The 25,810-nt window shown below is 40.1% G+C and overlaps 1 protein-coding gene across 1 annotated transcript in view; it reads right to left on the bottom strand.

Annotated features, from left to right (window-relative positions):
- Positions 1 to 25,810, bottom strand: part of gria3b (glutamate receptor, ionotropic, AMPA 3b) — an 82,827-nt gene that overhangs the window by 18,694 nt on the left and 38,323 nt on the right. Inside the window, exons 4-10 of the mRNA XM_053323369.1 lie at positions 18,163 to 18,350; positions 7,070 to 7,123; positions 5,928 to 6,089; positions 4,933 to 5,100; positions 4,343 to 4,447; positions 2,189 to 2,293; positions 92 to 298 (exon numbers count right to left, since the gene is read on the bottom strand). Coding sequence (XP_053179344.1) covers positions 92 to 298; positions 2,189 to 2,293; positions 4,343 to 4,447; positions 4,933 to 5,100; positions 5,928 to 6,089; positions 7,070 to 7,123; positions 18,163 to 18,350 — 989 coding nt within the window. The remainder of the gene's footprint in view (positions 1 to 91; positions 299 to 2,188; positions 2,294 to 4,342; positions 4,448 to 4,932; positions 5,101 to 5,927; positions 6,090 to 7,069; positions 7,124 to 18,162; positions 18,351 to 25,810) is intronic.

Genomic DNA, 25,810 nt, shown 5'->3' with positions numbered 1-25,810 from the left:
ACCTTAAGACAGAAAAATGAGATCTCCTCTCATGTTGAAGTTCCTTGCAAACTGTCATGTAATCAGCGAAAACGAGGCTCCCAGTACTCACCCCATAGACCAGTTCACCCACCATCCCGTTCCACGCCTTGGTCTCGGGGTCTCGGGCTCCGTACTTCCCATCCATTACTATAGACAGTTTGTACTTAATTCCAACATGTTTGGCAATCTCAGATGCTAAATCGACGCAGTAGCCTTCATATCTGTCATTCCCCTCCAGATGCATATAATTTTTCTTGTACATCACATAAGGAGCTTCCTGTTGATTCAAACACACGCTGGTTTATTCACTCCCATGCCCTAGCACACATTCAATTATACAGAAATATGCATACATGCGCTCATTTCTGCCCGTGCACACACAATCGCACGCACGCACGCACTCGCACACACCCACCTACCCACCCACACACCCACACATTGAACACACACACAGATTCAAGATATTATAAGCTGCTATGACCACATCCATGCAGTCATGCATACACAGATGATGCCCCGCAAATGCACAAATATGCACTGATATCAGCAACGTGATCATGTGGTCACACTGCTTGCATCAAGCCGTGGCAGCCAGCAGACACCAAGCCCAATTCAGACAACCCATTTTGAACCCAAGGGTGCATAAAGGAAGGGTTAAATTAAGGGAGAGCAGAGTTTTGTTTTTTCTGTAGGAGAGAACAGAGGGCCATGACTATTTTAATAGGGCTGGGAGTCATTGGTAGGCAAGGTGTGGGTCAGCTCAGAGGTGGGTGGGGATGGGAATGGGGATGGGTTTCATAAGTAAATGCCAGTGACAGGAGAGGGATCAGAGAGTGCCCATACTATCTCAACATATTCAGGCACATTGCACCAATGCGCAGTTAAAGGCTGTTTCATTCCAAACATAAATAAATAAATAAATAAATAAATAAGAAATAAAAGAACAAGAGCTGTTATTTGCTATCCAGAAAAAGTGCAAAAATACTCCATAAATAAAATAATTACATCAGGAGAGCGGGAGCGTGCTAGTTTTCCTCTCCTTTTCAAAACGCTGGTGCAGCTTGTCTTTTCTCTTACTGAGCACATCATCATTATCAAACAATAGGACCGCTCAGGAGAGCAGGCATTGTCATTACAGCCACACACAATTAGAGTGCAAGTAGGAGAGCAATGGTTTGTTTGTTCTGTGCTGAACGTATCCCCTCACCTTGGATCCATTCAGTGTTTTCCTCCAGTTAACACATGTTTACCTCATGACTGTATTCCTCATCTAGACGCGTTAAATGTTTCCACTTGCTATTGAGTGACGCTGGCTTATGCCTTGGAATACAAATAGAAATCTAACTGTGCACAAACAGCAGAGATTCTTATCGCTTTCCAAACATTTTTCTTTAGCATTTAAAATGTTTGTTTGCACAGAACGAGGTGCTGCATCAGGTAATTATAATGCCATTACACAGTCAGCAAATCTATTTGCAATGGAAGCTATCCCATAGACCTAAAACATTTAGCTGAGTAAACACAGATAAAAATAAAATGTTTTGTTTGTTTGTTTGTCATAGTTTGCCAGGATGGCATTGAAAAATGCCCAGAAAATGATCCTTCCTGATGCTGCTTCCTGATGTGCTGATTAGAGGTTATACTTCAACACAGAACACGTGGAGGAACAATACAAAATAGATTGGAGAGGGGATAACCAGGAAAATTACCGCCCCCTCTTATCCCTCCTCCAACACTGATTATTTTGCTTTGCCCGGCTGAAGAAACCATTGCAGTATCATCCTCTAGTCATTCTTCGGCCAGTCTATCCCAAGTGTCATTGAACATTTACTTGATGAGGACAGACAGGTCTACTTACGTATGCGTTTGTATGCTTTTGTAATTGATGGAGTCAACCATTATCATTTATACCATTATTGTGATGTCACTGCTACGACAGGCCACTGAAGTATGGAAAATCAAAATGCTTTGACACCCACACGGATACAGTTGAAACACTCCCCTTGTTTCGGATTGACTGTTTCAACGTGTAGTGAGTGGATGGAAAGCAACACAAAAAAGATGTGGTTCTACCCGCCCAGGACAGAATGTATCACTCATTGGAATCAACACCATGACCTTGAGTGGCAGAATACGTGAAACATTTAAAACTGCATGGAAAGTGTACCATAATAGTAGTGACCACAATCGTTCGGTTTTCCACTGAGGAGTCGTTGGTGACCTGCGGGTCCATAATATTTACAAATCGCGTGTACTCGTTCCAGTACCCAATCTGCAAAGAGAAGACAGTGGTTAGTGATGCCGCAGTCTTTTGAACTAAGCATTCTAGCCCTCAGACGATATGTAAGTGAGCATACAGTATAGCAGAGACACTTCTGGGAACTGCCAGGGTGCAGGGCTCATTAAAACAACACTGCATTTCCCAGAGGCCTGCTGAAGTTCGACCAAAATAGCAGTGAACGAGCAGAATACTAAAACAATAGAAGTGGCACAGCATGGAATACACAACAAGTTGGTATTTCTACATTCAGCATGCATAGCATCATGATCACAGCTATTATGAAAATATACTTTAGTTTTTTGATTTTGTCATCCATAGTTCAAACAGCAAACTGTGCAGGAACTAAATTGCTAAAATGCAGCAGACGAGCATACGGCAGACAACTTCAATCCCTCCCACCTTCAGCTTCCCAGGTTTTACGGTAAATAATTGATATTCAGGCCTGTGAACTGCATACACATTTAATAATTTAGCATAATATTCCAGTGGCTCCACAGTTTCTTCTACAAAGTCCTGCCATTGCATTTGCTCTGTTTTCTGCTGTACAGATGCTTAAGTCAAACCGATGTCAAGTGTTTGTTTGCCCATCTGAAATAAGGGCTGGTCTGGCTCACGATGAAACGTGTTGCATATGTTGCTGCCAATAGTCTAACTGTTGCTGGCTAGGATTTTTCCCTTCACATCTGGTCTGCATTTTTTCCCCCTCAGATCTTTAAATGTCTGGGCCAGACAGGTGTACAAGACTGCACAGTTTTTAAAACACCAAGTGGAGGCGCTAGAAAGCAGCAAACTTCTCTAACTTAAAACTCCAAACTGTGGTTACAGTTGTGGATATAGTTAGTGCACTTGCCAGACCGTTGAAAGCTCTAAATGTTTATTCCCCCCGTCTTGTCTGACAGTGATAGGGTATTTGAGAAGTGCCGTTTGGGGGACGAAGCCGTGTGGAGCTGTGTCATAGAGTGCTGCTCCAGAGGCAAAGTCCTGATGTCACCCTTAGCAGCTGGGACAGATATCAGCCCATACATCACTTGTGACAGTCACAGCTAAGAACCCTCATCCTCTAACTGTCACTGGGGTGACTGGGGCTCCAGTTCCTGACAAACTGCTGCCCGGCTTGTCTCATTTTCCCTTGCTCCCTCACTCTCTCCCCCTGACCTCCTTTTTCCCCTCTCTCCATCCCTCTCCCCATTTCTCTCCTCTCTGTTTGGCTTTGTGGGGATGGCTGTGAAGGCCATGTGATGCTAATTGAAGTGTGGGCTGTGAGGCAAGCAGCATAATCAAGCATCATATCAAACTGAGCCTACACTTATCCAGCTAACGAGAAATTCACAGCTGTCTCTTGGAACTCTCTGAGGTTAAAATAAAACCAGAGGTCATCATATGGTACCGGTTATAATGTGAATGTACCATGGGAATTACCGTTTTCAAGAGGAGCCAGAGGAATTCTTGGATCCCCTTTATAGTAATTGGTTATTTGAATGGTAATTACTGTCAGGAGAGGACCAAAAATCATGTCTGTGCTATACCCCGACACAGAAATAGTCTTATATCATTCTTTTGATAGGACAGTTTTAGCTATCAGATTGCAGACTGTGTGCGATTTGTGAGGCTTGTAATGCTTGGCATAGCTCATCAGTGCTGCTACCTAACAGAGGTAGAGAAAAGCAATCAGCATTACTCTGCACTGTCCTTTCAGCTCTGCTGGTCCCACATCACCACAAAAGCCCTTTGCACTTTAATAAATGGAGGTGTGGGCTTGTTTGAAAATGTCACACGATCATCCAAAAAGATTTAGGGCAAAATCTTGGCACGCCTAAACATGGGGTTAATATTCACTGAGTTCTGTTCTTTGGTACAGATTATCAATAAATCATACAAAATTACACGTTGGCCCAATTCCATGATTTTGACAAGTAATGAACCAAACCATGACATGTGCCAGCTGTATACTGTGTTTTGATAAGGACCAGGATTTTTGATCAGGTCTGGATTTGACAGTTGATGGATGGAAACGGATGGAGGTCACTTGCTCTATCTTACCTTCCTTGGCCCACCTGTTTTCATCTCATAACAATCTATGGTGTAGTTGGTCCTGCGGCCATAGTTGTCAAACTGGATGTTCCCAGTCATACCCTGCACTTGGACCTGCCATGTGACATAGACAGACAGACAGACAGACAGACATATACAGGGTAATGTGTAATAGCATTCACTTTGCATACTGCATATAGCTGGTATTAAGGTGCTCATGTCCATGGAGCTACTGGAGTGCGCTTAGTCTGTTAATCAAATGATGAACTGGATACGCTTTAATAAAAGATGTAGTTTTATGGTAATGAAGGCCTGGATTTGAGTGAGCTCTGTGCAGAGATATCTGGAGGCAGAGGGAGGAGAACAGCTCTGCACTCTCTTCCTTTCTCTCTGTCACTTTCCATCTTTATCACACTCTCACGCGCTATCTCTGCTTCACTTCTTCCAGCCTTTTCTTACTTATCAGCTTGCCACTCTCTCTCTCTCTCTCTCTCTCTCTCTCTGTCTCTCTCTCTCTCTCTCTCTCTTTCTCTCTCTCTCTCTCCCTCTCTCTCTCTCTCTCTCTCTCTCTCTCTTTTCATTTCCCACCACCCCCCTACCGTTTTGAGAGCTCTCTCGATGTCGATGCCTTGGCTCCAAGGTACAGCAGGATTGGCTAGACAGTCTCCAGCGCTGCCCCGGCGAGAAACATCCACTCGTTGGCGCCGCAGGTACCTGAAGGCCTCTGCTATCACCAGGATGGCATCATGGGTCAGAGCTGAAGTGTACTGTAAAACACCCAAAAAATACCAAAACACACAGTGAGACAAACATGTGGTGAGAGAGATAAAGATATATTAAGGAATCAAACTGTTTTTTGTATTAAAGCCATCACAGGTTCCTTAAGATGAAATGTATTTATACTGTGCAATGGTTGTGTAATGTTCTTTTTATTAATATGAATAATGACAAATAGCCACTATAGCTTTTATATGATTATCTTTCAAATTGTTCTGTGCAAGTTTTATAATGAGACAATCTCAATGAAAATTCTGGCAGTATCAACTCGTTTATCTGAGTGCCTCGGGGTCAGGTCAGTGTGGGTGGGATGGGAGCATTCTCTGACGCCTTGCTTGTGATAAAAATAGTCTGATTAGACAGATTTGATTAGAAAAGCCAGGGCTTGTCTAGTGGTCAGGACCTCTTTCAAAACTTTTACTGCAGACTAGAGCATTAATGCGTGATTTTATCTCCCACGCACTTCCCCTCCAACTTAGCCTGACCTTTCCACCACTGAGGGTTGGGCAACTTGTTTGTTGACCATTGCACCATGACAAAATCTAATTAAATGCCATTCAAAATCCATTTCTTTCTTGATCATTGTTTAATTAGATGTAAATTGAAGCTACGATATAACCTTGCCTTGCACTGCCTATCAATATATTGATTGCTGGGATGGATGCAAAGCAAAGAGGAGGAAGCGAGGGGTGGGAGGAAGAGAGAATGACAAAGGCAAACAGAGGATGAGAGGAGGGGAAGAACTGATAAAGAACTCTTCAGAGGGTGTGATCGTTGTATTCTGCATGCACAATGAAAGGCCTCGCAAGCAAAGTACCTTCAGCGGAGTGTTTCGGGCTTCTGGGAATTCTCTTTCATCTAGCCGCTCCCAGCGCTGCATAAACTGCTGCACAATCGGGTTCTCAGGGTTGACTATCTGAAACCCTGAAATGTTGGCTCCACCGGCGAAGACTTTGTCCAAGCTCACATTAGAAAATCCCTGAGATGAGACAAAAGGAAAGTGGGGGAGGAGAAGGCTCAAGTAACTTGTTTTTCTTTGAGGTTTTTTAGTATGACCTGGGGCTAAACACCACAAAATATTAGCAGTATTTTGGCCGTGTGCAAGGTGCATTTTATTAAGAACTCTTTGCTGTATGAGACGGCAACATGTGTTTGCTATTACACTGAGGCAACAATCCCTCTTCACACTTTGTGGTGTACTTCATCTACAGACAAACAACCTTCCAATTTATACTGAGGAATTTGTCAGATCAAGTAGAAGACAAAATATTTTACTTGAACCAGCTGACCTACTTTCATTCTGATTTTATTCCATGTTTAAAAAAAACTACATTTTCTAATGCATTTTACAAACCTCTGTTCCTCCATCTGCCTTTAAATTTCATTCTTCACCCTAGAGCCATGACATGGAGTTATTTTTTTTTATGGTCAAATTGCTGTTTTTTAAGTGCAGCATTGTGTCATGGCGTGCAAGGACATGTGTCTGCCTGCTGCATAGCTAATCACATCTTCTAAAGTCTGGGAAACAGCAGCGGGGGATCATCAACTGAGAGCAGGGCTGGCTTCCACCTAAAAACTCTCATGCTAATATCAAGGCTGAATGAACATTTCCATCCCCCAAGTGGGGATGGGATTGGGGGAAGGATGTCTGTCCTCCAAATGTGGTTAAAAAGGTTAAATGATATTTATTTATTACTTTAATTTAAAAATTGATAGGAGTAAATTCACAGGCATATACACAATGTAGTCTGCCAGATTGTGATTGATAAGACATGAAAAACAAAATAAGCCCTATACAGAGAAAAAACACAGGCCTTTTCTTTTCTCATTTCACACAAAAGCCCAAAATTCATTTATTGTGCATGCACATTTGTGTTCATGGCTGAGACTTAGTCCCATCACGTGCAGCCAAAAGCAGGTTCCACTCTCTCCCCAAGGAGTGGTTCGGTCATTACTCACAAGATTGGCCAGAATGTAGTGGTAACCACGACTGTTCTTCCCCAGGGTCACAACCTATGGAAGAAAAACATCGATACAGTAAACCATCCATGAGATGAGAGCTAAGAGCTGTGGCTCATATAAGTGGCTAAAACAATCTCTGTAAATGCAGCAGCGTCCTGCGAGCGCAGGATGCCACTAAAGTTGAAACAAAAGTGAAGATGCCTATATGGAATAACAAAAGGAAGGAAAGGAAGTGTTCATTAAGAAGGAGCTGATAATGAGAGAGAAACAGAAACAATGTGGAACACCCTTGAATACTCCATTCACTTTGAAGTGATTCACGATGCAGGGATGTGAGTCCTCGGCAACTGCTGTACGGAAGGTAAAAACAGGAAAAAATATTTCAAAGAAATTTACAGTGAGACAGTAAGATGTAGATCTCGCTCTGCTTTGAAAAAATCACACCTTTGGAGCATAACAGCATGTTTTAACCCACGCAGCCTGTCTGAAAATAGTAAGTGGTGTTCTAAGCCATTCCATCAGTGTGGTACCTACCATATGCTGCCTTTTATTCTACATTTTCCTTTTGTTCCGCCTTGCAGATATAAATACAATAGTGAAACTCTAAATTGTCCTGGCTCGCTGTGCATTACATGCTGGACATGCTTTTCAATTCAGCCTGTGAGGTCTGTTATTTATGAGTTTCCAGCATGCTGTGGATGGACTTCTGAGTGGCTGCCATGCAGAAACCTGTCAACCATGTCTCAGTTTTCATCTGCGTTCTACAAACACAGCAACACAAGTTTACAGCAAAATCAGCATGTTTGCACATGTTCTGGCTCTGGCTCTGTCACAAAAACAAACTGTCAGTTTATCATCTGTTTGTGTGTGCGTGTTAGGCCGGGGACGTCAGATATTTGTTTCTGTGGATCATTTACGACATTCCCGCTGAGTAGTAGAGAGTGATGAAAAGCAAACTTGTATCTTCACATCTGAGGCAGCAAAGAAAAAGAAAAAAAAAATCTTTGAAGGACGTTTTCAGTTTCAACCATTTCATCTACAATTACAATATTTCATTTAGCTCTGTTGAACTTTAGCTGACCTGGGAGCACAATTATACAGTGGAACCAAACAATTAGATCTTACCCCTACTTAGACTGAGCACCCTCCTAAATTAAATAAACCACTTCTCTCCTTCATTCAGGGACATCTGAAGGTTGTTCACAGAGGGGGAGAAAGTTGGTAGCGTTTCCTACAATAAGAGACACATGATGGAGAACAAACACACAAAACCTCTCTCTCATGCTATCAAGCTGCTTCGCTAGGTCCACATTCTCTGACAACTTCCACATCATTAAGGCTTTAAAACTTCCAGCACTGCAGGATGTCAGACAGACGGAAGCAACCACGAAAGTGAAATAAAAACAAAGAGAAAATGAGCTGATTATAAAGTAGAAATAGCAGGAGTTGGCTTTTAGAACCCATCAATCTGTATTTAATGAGTAAGTGACAGAAACCACCATGAACACCTCTGCTGCAGTGTTATAAGAGCTTGACAGATCGTGGCTACTTCTATTGTAATCGTTCACAAGTCCGACTCTAGGACTTTAACTGTGCTGCATTTTCTTGGACAAATCCCACGGCTGCATGTTCCTTCACCGTGTGCTAACCTTGACTCTGGCCGTAAGGCTCCTAACACCTGCCCTGGAGCTGGGCAGAGAAAGGCCTCACCCCCTGTCTGCAGCCTGCAGCTCACAGCCAGTCTGGCATCAGCTACAAGCAGCGACCTTGGGATGGAGCACGGCAAGACACTGATGACACAGGGATACACAGAACCTCCGGCCAACCTCTCCCCTCAACCTCCTTAATTAGGCAGACAGCAATACCCTGAGATGGGCAGTGGCGATGAACCGCCGTCTGCTCCGTCTGTGAAAACACTTAGATACTGCAGGGCATGATAACTATCTTTAAATAGTGAGATAATTCTCTTTTATTTCTTTTTATTTGAGAAATAATATGCTATTAACCGCAATAACAGTTTCTCAGCTTCAAAATAGGAATATATAAAACATTCCAGCAGAACAAGCAGGCTAAAATGTTTAAAGAAACACGTTAAAAGGCATAATTCAACATATACTTATATACTTTGTTTTTGAGAGAGAAATTATAAGATTAATGTTAAACTACATAGCTGGAGTTCAACATGTGAGCACTGAAAACATGGGGGGAACAGCAATATTCTGTCTAAAATTCAACAATATACCTACCAACACCTCTAAAGCTCAGTGTTTAACATGCCATACCTCATTTATTCAATTCAAACTGCACACACACAAAATATTAATATCAAGGCTAAACATTTCCCCCCAGTGGGATGAAAAAATGTCTGCCCTCCAAAGCTGGTTAAAAGATTAAATGTTATTAATTTCTGCCTAGGATATGAATTTATACTTATACAAGAATATATTCATTTCAGTAAATATGTAATGTGGTCTGACCACCAGATAATAATGGATAAATAGAAGCAAGTGGAACAGCTTGCCCAGTGCTATCCACAATCCAAAAATCCATTTACCATCAACCCTGAAGTTCATTAATTAATATATGTACCTTGTTTTATTAATGGTGCACAATTTTTTAAGGGGAGTTACAAGGAACTGATTCTTGAGGAAAAATGGTTTTAACCATTACAGGGTACAGGTTGCTTGATAGGGTGAATAAGTATTGGTTTTGAGTGTGTACAGCTAGATGTTACTAGTTGAGCAGAGGTAAAACCCTGTTAAATGGATGGATTTAAAACATGAGATTGATTAGTGGGTTTTAGAAATGTTGGAAGGGGTTGACAGAACTAAGCTAATCTATCTATCTTCACCTTTATGCTGCTCTATCTACCAAATCTAATTTTACAATAATCAAATCCTGACTCCAGCTCTGTACTTAATGCATGGACATGAGAGAGGTATCAATCTTCTAATCTCACTCCAAGAAAGAAAATAAGTGAATTTCCTAACATGTTGAATGATTACTTTAACAATGCTAATATGATTTTGCTCATCATTTTTGGCTTAAAATGGATATTTATGCCAGAAGCACAGATTGAAAACTAATTTTGCATTAGCTGTCAAAAAATATTCAGACACATTAAATTTCTATCATCCTGTATTTTTGGCGTCCCATTTTCCTTGAATTGATTCCTGTTGCTATTAATCTATATTACAGCACAAACATACAAATACACACACTCACCAATTATTCTGTTTCCCAGTGACACTGAAGAGAAGCAATGTGTTTAGTGTGTCTACCCCTTCAATAACATGATTCCCTTCTTTTTTCATACAGTGCACCCTCTTGCACATCGATCCACTAGCTGGCTCCAGCACCTTTTGTTCTGCTGCTGAAGGAGAGCCTCTATTTTTGCAGACTGGAGTTTTCCTTAAAGGCTGATGGGGACAGACAACCAGGATGACCTTGACTTCACCATCATCCACACTGGTCATGGCTCAGCCCGCTAGACAGACAGCCCTAAATTTAAAACTACAGCCACATTTTCGATAAACACCAGGCTGTTTTCCTCCAAGTTTGACCTTTCTACTGGGGAGTTTGCCGCAACACAGGAAGAGGCAGACTGAAAATGATAGGTTCCCTATAGTTTGTAAATATCATACCTTTGACTGAGGCATCTGAAAGACCAGTAGATAATGATGCAATTATTTTTTGCCTCTTACTGCACTACCAAAAAGCAAAGAGACCACAACACTTTTTTTATTTTTAACTAACCTGTTTATTATCTTTAAAATGAACTGATTAATCCTATAGTGAATGACATAATAATCATAGTCAGTCATAATTTTGTCCAACAGATACTCCATACCCAAGGATATTAACTTAACTAACTAACTAATTATGATGTAAAATAGAAAGTTTGGACACTGAAAAGGCTGAAAATAATTACTTTTTTGTATTTTCCCTTGATGAATGAATTTAACATTTAATCAGTTTTCAAAACGGTTTATTATCTGTTGATTGACTATTCCATTAGTCATTTTAGCACTAATTTGTATAATCTGTGATTGGGCCATAATGATCCAGGAACGGATCTATTGGGCATTCATCTATTGAAAACTATACACAAGGGAGACTGTATAAAATACTGTACTCCAAGTATACGCAACATAATGTATTTTAGACATATAACAAGTATATTTTATATTTTTTAAAGAAACTTAACAAATGAGAATTTTTTGCTAATTATGTAAATTAAAAAATAAGATAACAATAAAGATAGTACTCCCTTTGTACACACAGGTTTACCTGTGCCACTGATATATTTTAATCAGTATTTTGTTTGAAGTCAACTTAAAGAATTTTAGCAGCAACATAGAGACAGCACATCTGGTTTACTATGTTTATGTTTGTAGGTTATTTTTATTATTCTAATCAAAAGCAGATTATTGGTAGTGACTGCTATGTTGTTGTCAATATTAATAGCAATTGCTCTTGCTGCTGAGCTAATGTTAGCTACATTTTCACAAACATGAAAGGCTGCTGCTCTATATGTGTCCAGTGATCCTGATTAAGGGACATCGATGTGGTCTTTTCAAAAGTATGTCTGAGTGATTCCAACTATGATCTACTATTTGCTAGTGTTAGCTGTTGGGCCATAATCTACTGCTATGTAGCTATAATGAAGTGTGCTTACTGTATTAACCTTCCCAACTTTTTAAAATTAAAACGATACAGGAGTTTCTTTCTAATAAACCATCTTCACTCAACTGCACAGATATTGGTTTGCCATGCACATTTACTTAAATAGGTAACAGCCTACAGTTTAATTTTGTAGTTTGTGTAATTCACAAAATAAATGTTATGTTATGTAAAGATGTTAATACAGCTGATAAAATGTGAGTAACTTGCTAACAGCTTTGATGTTGCCCTTGAATTTATGGGGGATAATTGGGCATAGGGAGGTTGTAGTGAATGGACATTTTATTTTATACAGGGGTCAGTGACGCTGCAGAGGTATCACAGTACTTAACCTCACACACTATGGGACAGATGGATGAATCTGAGCACTGTATGCTCTGATACAGAAGGAATTTGGTCTCCATTTCTGCTTCAAGGCTCTTGGTAGAAGTGCTCTAGGTGGAGCACTCTGTAATTAACAGCCAGTAGTGGCTGTGGCTGAGTTGCTTTTCTTGGCAGCCATCATATATGCCCCCTGAAGATAGCACAAAAACTGGCCTTCCCCCAAATGCAGAACATTTTAGAAACACCTGACTCGTATTCAGATGATTATATCTATCATTGCTATGAGATACGAGAACTATTTGAGACTTGACACCTCAGGAGGAAGGAATCACTGACATTGCAGCAGAGACACCCTTGTGTATGTGTGCCAAATCTTGGCTTTCAAAGCAGTAATATGCTCTGTTTTCACTGAAAATAGGTAATGGGTAATCAGTGTAATTTTTCTTTGATTGATACATTTCAGTGGTTTACATACTGTATTGTAAGACTATATCCTTAATACATGTGTAAATGTTCACAGTACCAGCACACCAGTCTCAGCCTCACATTCAGTCGTGGAGTCAACAGGTCACTTTCTCTTTAATGATAACACTTTAATCCCATTTAATTCTATAATCGCAGTAGGTAAATGGCCCTCAACATCCAAGGTGGGTGCTAAGGATTTGAAAGCACAACGTGTCCCCGGCTTTACATTGAGCAGAAAGGGTTCAGCTATATTTCCGTCAGCCCCTCCTTTCAGCAGCCCAGGGACAATAAGCTACTGTAATGTTCAGGATCAGGAGCACCTTTCATATCAGACATTAGCTCACTTTCTTCCCTCTGTCCTCCTCTATCTTTTAGAACAAATTGAGAGGCATGCCAGGAAGTGTTATTAGAAAACAGAGTCAAAGTAATCAAGGAGCTTTGAATGCCTGAGAGGGTTTATATGGCAGATTTTATGATGTATCTTTTAGAAAATCAAAGAGTGCCAGAAAGCATTTTCATTTTTATCTTGATGTTATTTTAGTTTGCAACACGTCTGGTTACAGTATATCTATGCTTGCCAATATGTAACATGAGCATACAAATTCGTCCCCTGGTTTACACAACGCTGATGTTGCTCCCTGTTTGTATTTTACATGGATTGAGGACCTTTTTACTGCAGACATTTTTCTATCTGCTGCTTGCAGTCTGTAATCCAGACTGTATCCCACAACCTCTTATTAGATTTCTTTTCCTGTCTTGAATTTGATAAACACAGATTTCTGATTCTATAATGTGGCCAACTGTGGATTTTTTTCTTCATTCAAGAGCAATGAGAGGGATATGGAGGATCTCCAATTCTCCATGGGAAGACAATATTGCCACCCCTCATGCCTCTACAGGCGGCAGAATGTTGTTCTAACAAATCCCCAGATGCACCTCTCCATTTTTTTGAATCCTTTTCACTTCTTATTGTTTTTTTCTGCATGAAAATGTGCTTTGCGTCTGTAGAGCACGCACTGCCTGCCTGTCTTTGAACAGCTTGCATGCCCTGGGCCTGTCCCAGACGCCGTTTTTTTTTTTTCGCCTTTTTTTTTTTTTTTTTGCCTTTTCTCTTTACACTAGTGATGAGCAGGTTGTTGCCTCTGAGCAGACTCAAGCTCAGAATTCCCTGGAGGGAAGTGGGCCAGGAAGGAGCATGAAGGCAAAGATGAGGCTATATGTGCAATCTCCTAGATGGATCAGATTAGGCGTGAGCACATATAGTACAGTATACGGTGTAACACACATGCAGCTGCATACGATCAGAGATAGAGAGGCACACAAATATACATTCTGAAAAATCATCATTATGACAAGTGGTAGCAATACAAGGATGATTAACTTACACGCAATCATAGTTCTTGCTTACACTGCCCTTCTGTCATGGTCACAAACATTTTTTTTAAACATTTAATACCGTAAAACTAGATGGTACAATGAAGAACATTCATCGGATATGATTCAGAAAGCGGAGCTGGCAGAGGCTCTCCCATTTTTGTCGTAAGGGAAGGACTGCCATTGGGTTAATTTATCTGCAGTGCAGTGTATTGATGGAAAAGTCCTATGGGCGATAAATCCTGAGTGGTTGTTACAGCATAAAATGATAATGGCCCGGGTGTAGCATTCTCCTCAGCATCCCAGAACAAATTTGGTGGAAGATTCACTCTGCTCCTATATGAGCAAACACAACTGTGCCTGATGCAGCAGTATGCAAACACTTGTCTTACTGTGTTTCTACCTCATGTCAAATGATAAACAGAGCTAATAAAAGTGACATTCAACTGAGTGTGCTCATGACTGAGGAACAGACACATCCAGTATTATTGTGTACGTGATGAATCCTTCATCAACTTAAAGGAATTGTTTTCACACACTTTGGCACAGGATGAGGCTAAAGTGGAAACAAGTGTCATAATCACTTATCATACAATTAAAAAAATCTTAATTTAACAATGGTTTTGGTTGTTTCATTAAGAAAAAATGCCAAATATTTGCTGGTTCCAGCTTCTTAATTGAAGCCTTTTCCATATTTTCTGTGTTTTATATATTTTTTTAAATTTCATAACATAATGTATTGTTTGAACTCGTATTTTTCTGGACTTTCCAAAGACGAAATTGTTAATCAGGTAACTGAAAAAAAAACGATAATGAAAATAATAATTAGTTGCAGCCCTTGTTGAGATGTCTCTAGTAGTAGAGAAAGTATTCATATCTTTTTTATGTAAAAGCAATAACACAGTATAAAATGTTCCATATATCATACAGATTTGTAAAATCTAAGAGTACTCAATATACAGAATGACCCCTTTCTGTATATAATTGGATTGTTATATTATCGTTATGAATGCATTAAAAATGTAAGCAGCATTTCAGTTCTGTAGCTGATTGAAGTTGAGCTCATTTTAATTGCTTGATATATTGAGTAGGTTTAGAGTCCATATGTTTTAAATGAAAAATCATAATATGCACAGAAACATGGCACTACAGCCTTTAATGTAATATTTTATTTGTATTAGAGTATACAGTAAGTATAAAGTAGCAAAATATGTAAATGCCACTAAATCATACTGTAATATGATTAATGACATGAATGAATGTACTACCAGCCGATGACTCTTTAATCATTCACGAATATTATGGAAACACTGAAATACAGTGCAGTGCAGTGAACCAGTACAGCAACGAGGGCCTGGCTGGATCAAAGCATTAGCAGTAGTGACTGGTTCAAATGTGGTGCTAATGAAGAGCAGCATGGAAAGTTTTCTTTGTGTTCAACAATTGTACCAAATTGTGCAGGCTCGACACTTGCCCATTCAGGATATCTCTACGCTCTGAACTTCATTGGCCGATATAAAGACATTGGTTCTATGGTGGGATTACTCAGACTGAAATCATAAAACTAAGCCATTGAGCTGATTCCTATTTCCGCCAGCAATCAGCTAGCTGGATCTGTCCTGCCTCATGATCCTCTCTCAGCAGACAGTGACCTTGACGCACTGAAGTGACATGTCGACATTGCGACAAACAGACACTGGCCTGGGCACACAGGTTCCAGTTCAAACTCCTATCCTCCAGAGATGAGACTCTATCTGTCTATAGTTTTTTTGTTTTGGTTAATGGAAGTATAACTGCAGGTATACACAGCAGGTTTCCACATAGCTGCCACTGGGTGCCATTTTTGGTGTGATTTCCCTCATGGGAGACAGTCTATCCCTGTTTCAATGTATAATGGTATGACCCAATAGGGGGCAGCTGCAGAGTGAAGTCCAGCAGCTTCCCTGAATGCCTGTGACTCATCCATATTGGCAGAGCTAGCCAGATTATTTCAATTAACTTCAAAAAAAAAAGAAAAAAAAAGTCTCACGCTGAGATGTCACTGAAACAAGGGGTAAAATTGAGCATACTGCTGCTTTGAAGGTTAGCTGTTGTTAAAGCTTTATTTTCCCCTTCCGAGGTAAAATAAACTTTAGACATAAACATGTATGATGGTGGAGGTGGAGGAGTGGAATGAGACCCCTCTGGAAAGGGTCTCATTCCACTTAATGGGAGGAAAGGAAGGAACAAGAGAACATCAAAAAGATTATTGCCTATATCTTTATTATTGTTTGCAGGGGGAAGAGAGCAATTAAAGACGCACCCATTAATATGCCTCACATGTGATCTGTAATGAATATTCTAAGCTTTTCTTAAAAGGTGATGCATATTCTTAGCACAAAAAGAAAACAGATCTCAGTATAGTCCATGAATTGTAAAGGGAGAAAATGTGCAGCACAAGAATTAAATTAGACACAGCAAATTAATACTAAAAGCAATTCTACTTTAAACTATGACTCTGGGATCAAATTAGATTCATAAAAAACAAGTGAAACTAACAGTCGTTGAGGGGATATTGTGAGGCAGAGAGAAGCCAATATCTAAATGAATGTTAACGAGCAGAATCCAATTCGATAGCTGATTGCCTTATAAGCAGGCAGCGGCAGCAAGCAGAGGAGCATAGGGTAGTGCAGAGCAAGTGAACAGAGGAGATGCATGGCATAATAGCCACTCATCTATTCATGGTAATTGTGTTTCCCCTACTACAAGGACTGGTGGACCTTTCATTTCCTCCTCAGGCAGTGGACGTGATAGAGGAACAGAGGGGGTTTGGGGTTGTTAGAAGAGGATTAAAAAGGCTGCATCATCAGTGGTCTCTCCAAATGGCTGCTCACGCTCAGACCTCTCAACCTCAGGCTCTCGCACAGCTTCAACACAACATGTTGATTTTAAAACAACCTGGCCCCCAACTCACCAACCAAACAGTGTCAAATCGAACCCCTCAAACAGGTAGGATTACTGCTGTGCCTTCTATTCAACTCATCACACTGTTAAGCTCTTAGGAGGTTGCACAAACTGACTTTGAATTAGAGAGAACAAAGGATTTGGTGCCAAAATGAGATATCAGCCACCTGTAAAAATGTACATGTGAAATAAGCGGCAGTGCAAAAACTTAAAAAAGGAGTTAATTGTGGACTAAAATGTTCCTAAAATTAAAGAGGCATTCCAGAAATACAATATAATTATGGGGCTCATGAGACACTCTATTACATCATAAAGTTGATATATCAGCAACATGTTAGCAAACAGTTGCTTGTGTACATATCCAGCAGACACAGAGCAGCATTTTCATTCAAATGAAGTTGAATCTGATCTGACAATATTCACTCTCATTTTAGCTTTGTTTTGGTCTCCACCAACTCCTCCTCCTCCATGCAAATCATCGTTGCATAAGGGCTTCTTCAGCCTGAAGTCAGATTTGTTCCCTGGGCAACATTGTGATGAGCATTATTCTTGGTAAACTGACCCACTACCCTCCAGATATTACATGATTTTTTTTCTTCAAAACATAAGGTCACCTCACCAAGTGTGACACTCTCTTACTTTAGGCTCAGGTCTATCCAAAGAGAAGTCAAATCTGAATAGATGATCAGATCTACTAGAATGTACATTACAATTATTTGTTGTTGCACGGTTTTGGTTCAAGTAGATGATGGTGCATTCACAGACAATCTGTGTAAAACTGCCTTAACTTTGTTCTGCTCTGCACCTCAGCCCATCTGAACATGAAAAAAAAGAAGCTGTATACGTGGTGTGAGATCATGAGATCTGGCAGCTCTGTCTGGCATGTTAGCAGATAAATACACCACCACAGCAATTAGCTAGCTTTCCAGCTTTCCTTTTCCATAGTGCTCCTATATTCATACCGTACTCCACGTCCTGTTTCTCATAAAAAAATACCGGTCTCAAAATCTTACCCAAGTTTACTCAAGTGCAGAGTAATTTTCTTATGAAAAAATATCTCTGTGGGAGACACAGAGGACATTACACAACTGTTTTCACAGGCTGAGTAGTACTCAACATGACTAGTAAATTAACTTTGGCATTTAAAATTGAAGTGAAGTGGCCCTTTAATATTTGTTATTTTGTAAATTGAATTTGCTTGGCAATTATTTAACTAAGCAGAGGGCTGGATAGACAGTGTAAATGTTTGGCAAAGTAATCTACAAGCGTGTGACCACATGTACAGCAGCTCTGAGGCTCACCTGTTCTAATATGGTGTTGATCCTGTCCACCTCGCAGTCAATCACATAACGCTTCTCCTGCCTCCTGTCCATCTCCTCGATGATGCGCTTGAACTCTGCCGCATCTGTTGTGCTGCTAACAGAGCGAGCGGTCACCTGCCAGTTGTTAGCTACAGCTGCCTCCATGATGGCCTGCAGTATAGAGAAACCTAGAGAGAGAGATACAGGGAGAATGAGAGAGTGACAGAGAGGATTACACACAATAGGACTGGCACACAGTAACAATTATGCAAAAATTAAGTGGCTGCTAATTTATTCTAGAGAGGTTTTTACTTGAATTCAAAGGTTAAAGGCCATCTCATTACAATCTAAAATAGCATTTCAAAGTCTGCAGGCCTGCTGAAATATTGTTGAGAGTCTAGACTTTGTGTGCGAATTTACATTTGCATGTTGAGAAGCCAATATCATAATGAAGTGAAAGGAGGAATTGTATCTCCATATTATTAAAAGATCAGTGGGTGATGTTATTGCGCCTGGCACAATTAAACTATGGCATTTAGCTCAGCCACATGTTAACTCTGACAGTGCGGTGAAACACATCCCGGCCCGTGTCTCCTTGGAGGATTGTGCCAACTCATTTAAAGATAAAGACAATGAAAGATTCATCCAGGCCAGTGGTAGAAAGAGATCATTATGCCACCAGAAGAATGGAGAATGAGTCCTTCTAATGATTAATTCACACGTGAAATATTTTCATTTAACAGCGCGCTCAGAAACACTATGGTCAAATGACATACCACTGAATGAGTAATATAGTCCTATTTCTGGGGGGATGTATTGCACATAGCACGAGATGAAATAGAAATGGCTTAACTCTTCTCCAATGTAACAGACAAGAATGAACATGAAGGTTATTAATGAAAATCAAGCACAGTGCTGATATTTTATTAAGCCAATACAATGCAACTGCACACTGTATGTACAATAAGCTTCTTTTCCGCAACACTATTCATTTTTCATCACTCATCATGTGGTTAACTGATACAGAGAATGAAAATGAAAAAAAAACAAACTTGCAGCAACAGCAAATTCCGGCACATATTCAGACATATACAGATTTTATATGACGATTAATATGTGATTGGGTATTATGCAAATTGTCTGAACAGCAGTGGGCAAAGTAAACATTAGTCATATATTTTTTTTCACTGTGAGTCATTTCTCAGTAAAACCTTATCTCTATGAACCGGCTGCAGACAGCCAACAAAGCAAGCATAGAGACCAAAGAAACAACAACGGCTATAACAAGAAAACGACTTCCTTCATTTCTCTGCTTTTGCATTTCACTTCTTTTCCATTCCATCTGAATGGCCATGTAGCCTTTTTTCCGGAGAAGCAGTTCTCATAAATGCTCTGAGACTGCTGCACCGTGTGTGTCTGCGCTCCTGGTGTGCTTCCCCCCACCGCAGCACATAGCCACATCTCCACCAGATGACCTTTTGGCGAGCGGCACAGCGAGTAGCGAAGACCGATGCACAGTGTGTCATCTGTCCAGAGGAGCAATGGCATGCTGCCTGGAGACATTGGCCTGCCAGACCTCAAGGTTATCTGGCAACACGGTTATCAGGTCACATCTCTGAGGAGTTAAGCCAACAGTTTGTTAATGTAACTTGTAGCACAACACTGTGTTGAGATATGTTGAGGGCGTATAAAGGTACACATGTTTCCTTTGTGGCCTCTGGGTCACGGAGCTATTTAAGAGTGGTGGCACAGATCACAAGGCCTGAGATGACACAATGTAGAAAGGTAATAACAATATAGAAGGAGCACATGTATAGTTTAAAATTGTCATAATGTAGTTGTGAGTTGTGAGAGGAAAAAACTAATTTTTCTATTACAAAAAAACAAAAAGCTTTTCTGAAGTATCATCATTTTTACATGAGCACAGCAGCAGGAGTCTCTCATGTGCTACACTTCCTCACATCTCCTGCACCTGAAGCAAAAGTTACAGAATGAAGGTCTGAAGAACCTGGATTGCATTGTGCATTTTCCTCAGGCATATGCTCAGAACCCCAACAACCACAAGCCAGCTGGATAGCATGGCAGTCTTCCCAACAATAAAAGCTTCTCACATTAAGAGATGTCATGCAGATTAACTGTGTCAGAATGGTCTCTGTTGGTATGGGAAAAAAAACTGTGGAAGGTAAGGCTGGTAAAGGTAAAAAAAAAAAAAAAATGCCAATGAGCCATTTTGTACTCACTAATCACATTGGGTGTTCGACATGCCATGCATATGGGTTAAAATGATAGGGTGGGTATTTGTTTCAGAGCTTCAAGTATCTATTTGTTTACTGCATCACAATCACTGATTCCTACAATGCTTGAAATACATAATAACACGTCTAAGAATGTTTCACACAACAAAAGAAAACACAAATACTCACTCAGGGGAGAACTCTGGGGATTTGAACTCCTTATCTGTGAATATCTGTAGTGTTCTGTCTAAAATAAAAAACAGTGCATCTCCTATTTTTATTTCGGAGGTGCAAGAAAATGAGAAATGATGTTAACTCTTCAGTGAGAGGAGGAACAACGTGCTGTCAATCAGATTAGAATCGCTGAGGGCTTTTATTTTGAAATTGCTGATTTGTGCGACGCTCGTCTCCTCCGGCAAACCCTGAACTGAGTGGGAACAATTGGATTCATTTAAGATTCACAGAAGATTCCATGCCTGCCTAGTTTTACATTTGTATGGAAATTAAGAGATGGAATCTGGTAGTGGTAAATAGTCTGTCCAGAAATGGATTACTTTTGCTGCTGTTTCTCCTCAAGTCAGCAGAAAAGTTTCCTGATTTAGACTTCAGAATTGAAAATGGACAAAATCCTTTGAGCGAAACTTAATCTGATTGATCACTTTTAATCTCTACCAGCAAAGAAAACTAATAAATAGTACTCGATAGATAAAATGCATGTGTTGTTGTTGCTGGTCTGCATAGATTTACACCTACCAGTCACCTTCCCTGGACCAGAGTCCATTTTGAGCTATAGCTGATCAATGGATACAACCTCTTATGAGCGTGTGTGTGCGTGTGTGTGTGTGTGTGTGTGTGTGTGTATAACATAGCTACAATGCTCTTGGAAGGCAGCCCTGGTTGCTTAGGTCAGGACAGCTGGATCAGGGCAGACCTTTATGTATTTATTTTTATTGACTTTCCCTTCTTGCTATTTTTGATTGTTTGCTTGTGTTATCCTTTTTTATTCATAATTTTTGGCTCTTTTCCACTCTCCTCTTCCTTGTTCTCTTTGGTCCCACCTGCTTCAGACCACCATCAGGGCTGTGTGAGGTGGTTGACCTATTGCAGGTTATATTCCCTTTATAACAGTCCCCACCCCTACAGGAGGGCTTTCTACAATAGGTTCTGATGAGTAGCTTTCTATGTGGAGAGCGGTTTAGCAGGGATCAGGGCCTCTGAATCCAAGCCGTCCCAAACCCCCAAGGCTAAGGCTGGGGTAGTCCCATCATTCAGATATGGTTGGGATGAAGGGATGAATAAAACATGACAGAAGATAGAACATTAAGTATGCAAACAAGTTACTAAAAATAAAGGAATAAATAATAATGATAACTTTAAAGGTGAAGGAGGTTTAGTGTAATTATTAATCGTATGACTGTTTATTGTCACATTGATTAACTGAACTGAAACAAAAGACTGAAATTCTTCCTGTTACCAAACACTATGTTTTCTGTGTCTGCTAGTGTGTGTTATGTCAGTCACTGTGTTTACCCATGTTGTGTTTGAGGTGCCAGATGAGCTGATTGCAGTATCAAAATAGATCTGGAGCACCGTGGACAGCAGAGGTTCTCAAACTTATCATATGAAGGACCCCTAAACTGACACAAATTAGGCCATGGACCCCCATTATATTATGTTGAAGAGAAAAAGATGCACACAGGAAAGGCAGAGGAAGGGGTGGTAGGTCATTACCTTTGTAAATGAGCATCAATAATGAGGTGTTAAGGGATTAAATATGAGACAGTATGACAGTGAAAGGTTGAGTGTATGATGTTTATATGACTGCATGTGTATGTATGGGTAAGTCTGAGTATGTGGCTGGTTTAGTGGCATTAGCAAACAGCCAAGTTCTCAAATACTTGTTTCCTTATTTTTTCCATTGATGTATTGATATGTTCTGTGAGAAGATTCAGTGATTGACATTCACAGTTTTTTTGGTTCTCAAGTTTATAAGGATGACTTTCTTGAAGATAGTGAGGGCAACCAGTGTGGGTTTTGTGTGTTTTAATGGAAGTTCAACCTTAAACCAAGTGTTATACCAGTGGATACATCCATAACGGAGTGGATGTAGTCGTCGGTGGTACCTAGAGTGCATAGTGAATATTTATCTGTGTTGGAGAGACCCATTTCATGCATTTTGTTTGGAGTGATGGAGGATTTTACACTGGACTACTAGTAGATTTGTATCAAATGAGTTTCTGCAAACTGAGCAGTGGTTGGCAGAGAGGTGGATGTTGTTATCTATATTGGAAATTGGTGAATAAAAGGAAGGGTTTTGGTGGATATAGAATATTTTTTGGATATAATCCTGCTTGTTGGGGTTGTTGGAGTGGAGTACTTATTATATTCATATTATTTATATTATATTTCATTTGTAGGTATTGGTGAAAGTTTCCCCCACTGACCCTATACCCCTGGATCAGGTCTTTAATTTAGATAAATGAGTCGTCTTGAAATACATGGTGGAGATGTGTGATTCATTTTTGTTCCTGTGTGTTGAAGAGAAGGAGAGATTTGTTGAGGTGAAAGTCTGGGTTGTGCCAGAGAGGGGCATACATGCAACGAGTCAATAGTAATTAGCTGATTTTGAATGTTTTCCACCAGGCTATCAGAGTTGAAGAAATGAGTGGGTTTTTGAAGCAGCTGTGATGTTTGATGTTTGAGCCAATGAAAGGTAAATCAGAGACTGTTAAATTGTTGCAGTTATGTACAGTATGTAAATATGGTGGGTATCTGGGTGGGTAGTACAAGACAAAGAGATACAGGAAATAGAACAAAGGCAGAGAAATGAGACAAAGATACATGAGCCAAAGGGACTTCAACACACCAGTAAACAATACAAAACAAAAACAACAGGGGAGGATGACCATAGAATTGGGAATGGGGGAGGGAGGGTGCAAGTGGGAAAACAGAGAAGGAAGGTTGCTGTGATTGTGTGTAGCTTTGACAACTGTCTGTCTGGGTTTGGAGGGTTTGAATAGAGCTCTTTACTTAGAGGATTAATTGAAGAGTATTTTATGTTATACTGCTTAGAAGGAAATTGATTAATAAAAGGCTTAGGCTGTCCATCTACTGTATGTACAGTTTTTCCACAATGTATCCTGTTATTTGTTTCATTTGATGCTCTTATATGATGGGATAAAGGATTTTCCTCTGATTGTTTATTTCTCAGGTAAAATGACCATCAGTGCCAAACTTTGTTTCTTTAACTTCCCTTTCCTTGCTTTTTATGAGTCCTGTCTGTTTGTTGTGTTCCAGTTTTGCAATAATGGGTCAGGCGCATTTATTGGTGCAGTTTACCAAGTCTGTGAACACGATGGTTATGTTGTTTGCAATATCTGAGGGATTTTGAGCTGAGAGTGCATTTTGAGGGGAGCTTCTACGTCGTCAGATGTGTTTGTCCGGTATGCCAGAGAATATCAGGTTGTCATGCATACTCCATGTCTAAATGCTCAGCTAAAGGTTTCTTTAATGTCCTTTTTTTTCTTTTCTCAGAATATCCATTTGTTTAGTGAGGATCTTCATGGTGGTTTGGAGGGAGCTGTTTTCTCTTTGGATGTGTTCAATCTGGTTGTGGACAAAATCCAAGCTTGGTTGCATGTCTTTTATTTCAGTGTATCCAGCAGGTCAACTTTTTGGTTAATGGGTTGTAAAACACTAACCCCAATTTCTATTGTGATCAGATCGTCCATGTTGCATGCTCTGTGGGCCAATAACTACTCTGTTAAACATTTTAAAACATTTTTTGCAAACATTGTGCAATATATATGTATATCGGAAACTTCTAGAATAATTACATCTATGTATCCAAACACAGCACAACACTGTTTCTGTTGACTGCAAACTTGCATGTCAAAGTCGAACCAAGGTGAAGTGGATTTGAATGTAATACATGTATATATATATATATATATATAGATATGTATGTGTGTGTGTGTGTGTGTGTGTGTGTGTGTGTGTGAGAGAGAGAGAGAGAGAGAGGGGGGGGACATGTTCAAGCTCAAAGCTGTGTAATTTATAACACACACTTGAAACAACTCTGTACTTTGTGTAGCAGTGTGTATAAACCGTTGCTATTGATGAAAACTCAATTATTTCTGCATTTTCCTTTAAATTTATATCAGAACATTGCAGAGTCTGCTATCAAATCCTAGCGGAGCCTAATGACGCCCTGTGTGCTTATAAATCAGAGCTGTTGCAAATGAGATGTTGTGGCAGTGTAGAGTGCAGTGCCTGAGTGAGAGCTGCAGTCCTCTTCTTCGCCTGTGAACCGGATCTTAACAGGATGAGTTTTGAAGCGTCACCCGTGGCGGCTCAGCAGTAATTGAATTGAGTTGCATCTAATCTCATTGCCCAGCTCCTTTGGTTCCCTGCCTCTCATTAGGGTTCGGTGCAGAGTGTCACAGGCCTCCATCTCTCTCTCTCTCTTATTCACAACCCTTTTTCATATCTCACAGCTGATTCAGGCTAACAAGGCAAATCAGAGAAAACCTTATTGCAAATTTCTCCAAGCATACACCTCAGTATTTAGCCACAACTGACAGTCTGCTTTAGAGACACAACTATACCACATATTACAATGTATTATTACAGTGTATCATCATTGGGATTACACTAATCCACATCAATCCAAAATCTACTCTACTAATATGATCAAATAAATATGAGTAAATAAGTCACAATCAGCCAATCTACAATATTCGTTGAATGAAACAGAACCACAAATGTCTGATACTTCCAGCTAACAGCTAGGAGCAAGAACTGAAAGGCACAAACAACACGATCTGCACTCATTCCAGAAGGATCAAAATCTACACGCATGAAAAAAAGGCTGTGGTCGTTGAGCCAACTGTAAATGTGACTGCTCTCCCCTCTAAACTTGCCAATCCTCTGGTAAATGAAGGTCTCTGCTGAGTCGCAACGCCCTGCTGAGCACTGTCCAGGGTCTCAGAGGGCATCAGAAAGAACTGGATTGAAACCACAAAGATAATGGTTTCGACTCATAATTGTGTGATTGGCCTGATATCAAGTTTAGGAGGACTGAACATTTGCAGAGAATGCTGGAAAATGAGCTTTACAGGTGTTGACACTGATGCATTTGTAACAGTACCACAGTGATTTCCTTGCTGCTGCACATTGCTGAAATAGAATATTTCCTTACATGGGCAGTTCACTGAGATTACAAGAAATGTATTATTGGGCTGTATTTTTTAATATCAGTCAGTTCTAGTGGTATCATGCAATGAAGATGTATTTGGTTTTATTTATCCATGTTTGTCCAGGCTTTTTAGATATCTGTCTCCAAAATGTAACTCAGGAAATTCTAGTTGTACTGATATGGAGGCAGAAATATCAGAGATGGATATCTTCAGACA

Source organism: Scomber japonicus, chromosome 8, assembly GCF_027409825.1.
Source record: "Scomber japonicus isolate fScoJap1 chromosome 8, fScoJap1.pri, whole genome shotgun sequence".
NCBI classification, from domain to species: domain Eukaryota; kingdom Metazoa; phylum Chordata; class Actinopteri; order Scombriformes; family Scombridae; genus Scomber; species Scomber japonicus.
Note: the sequence above shows the minus strand (reverse complement) of the source record. Positions and strands in the feature narration are given on the sequence as shown.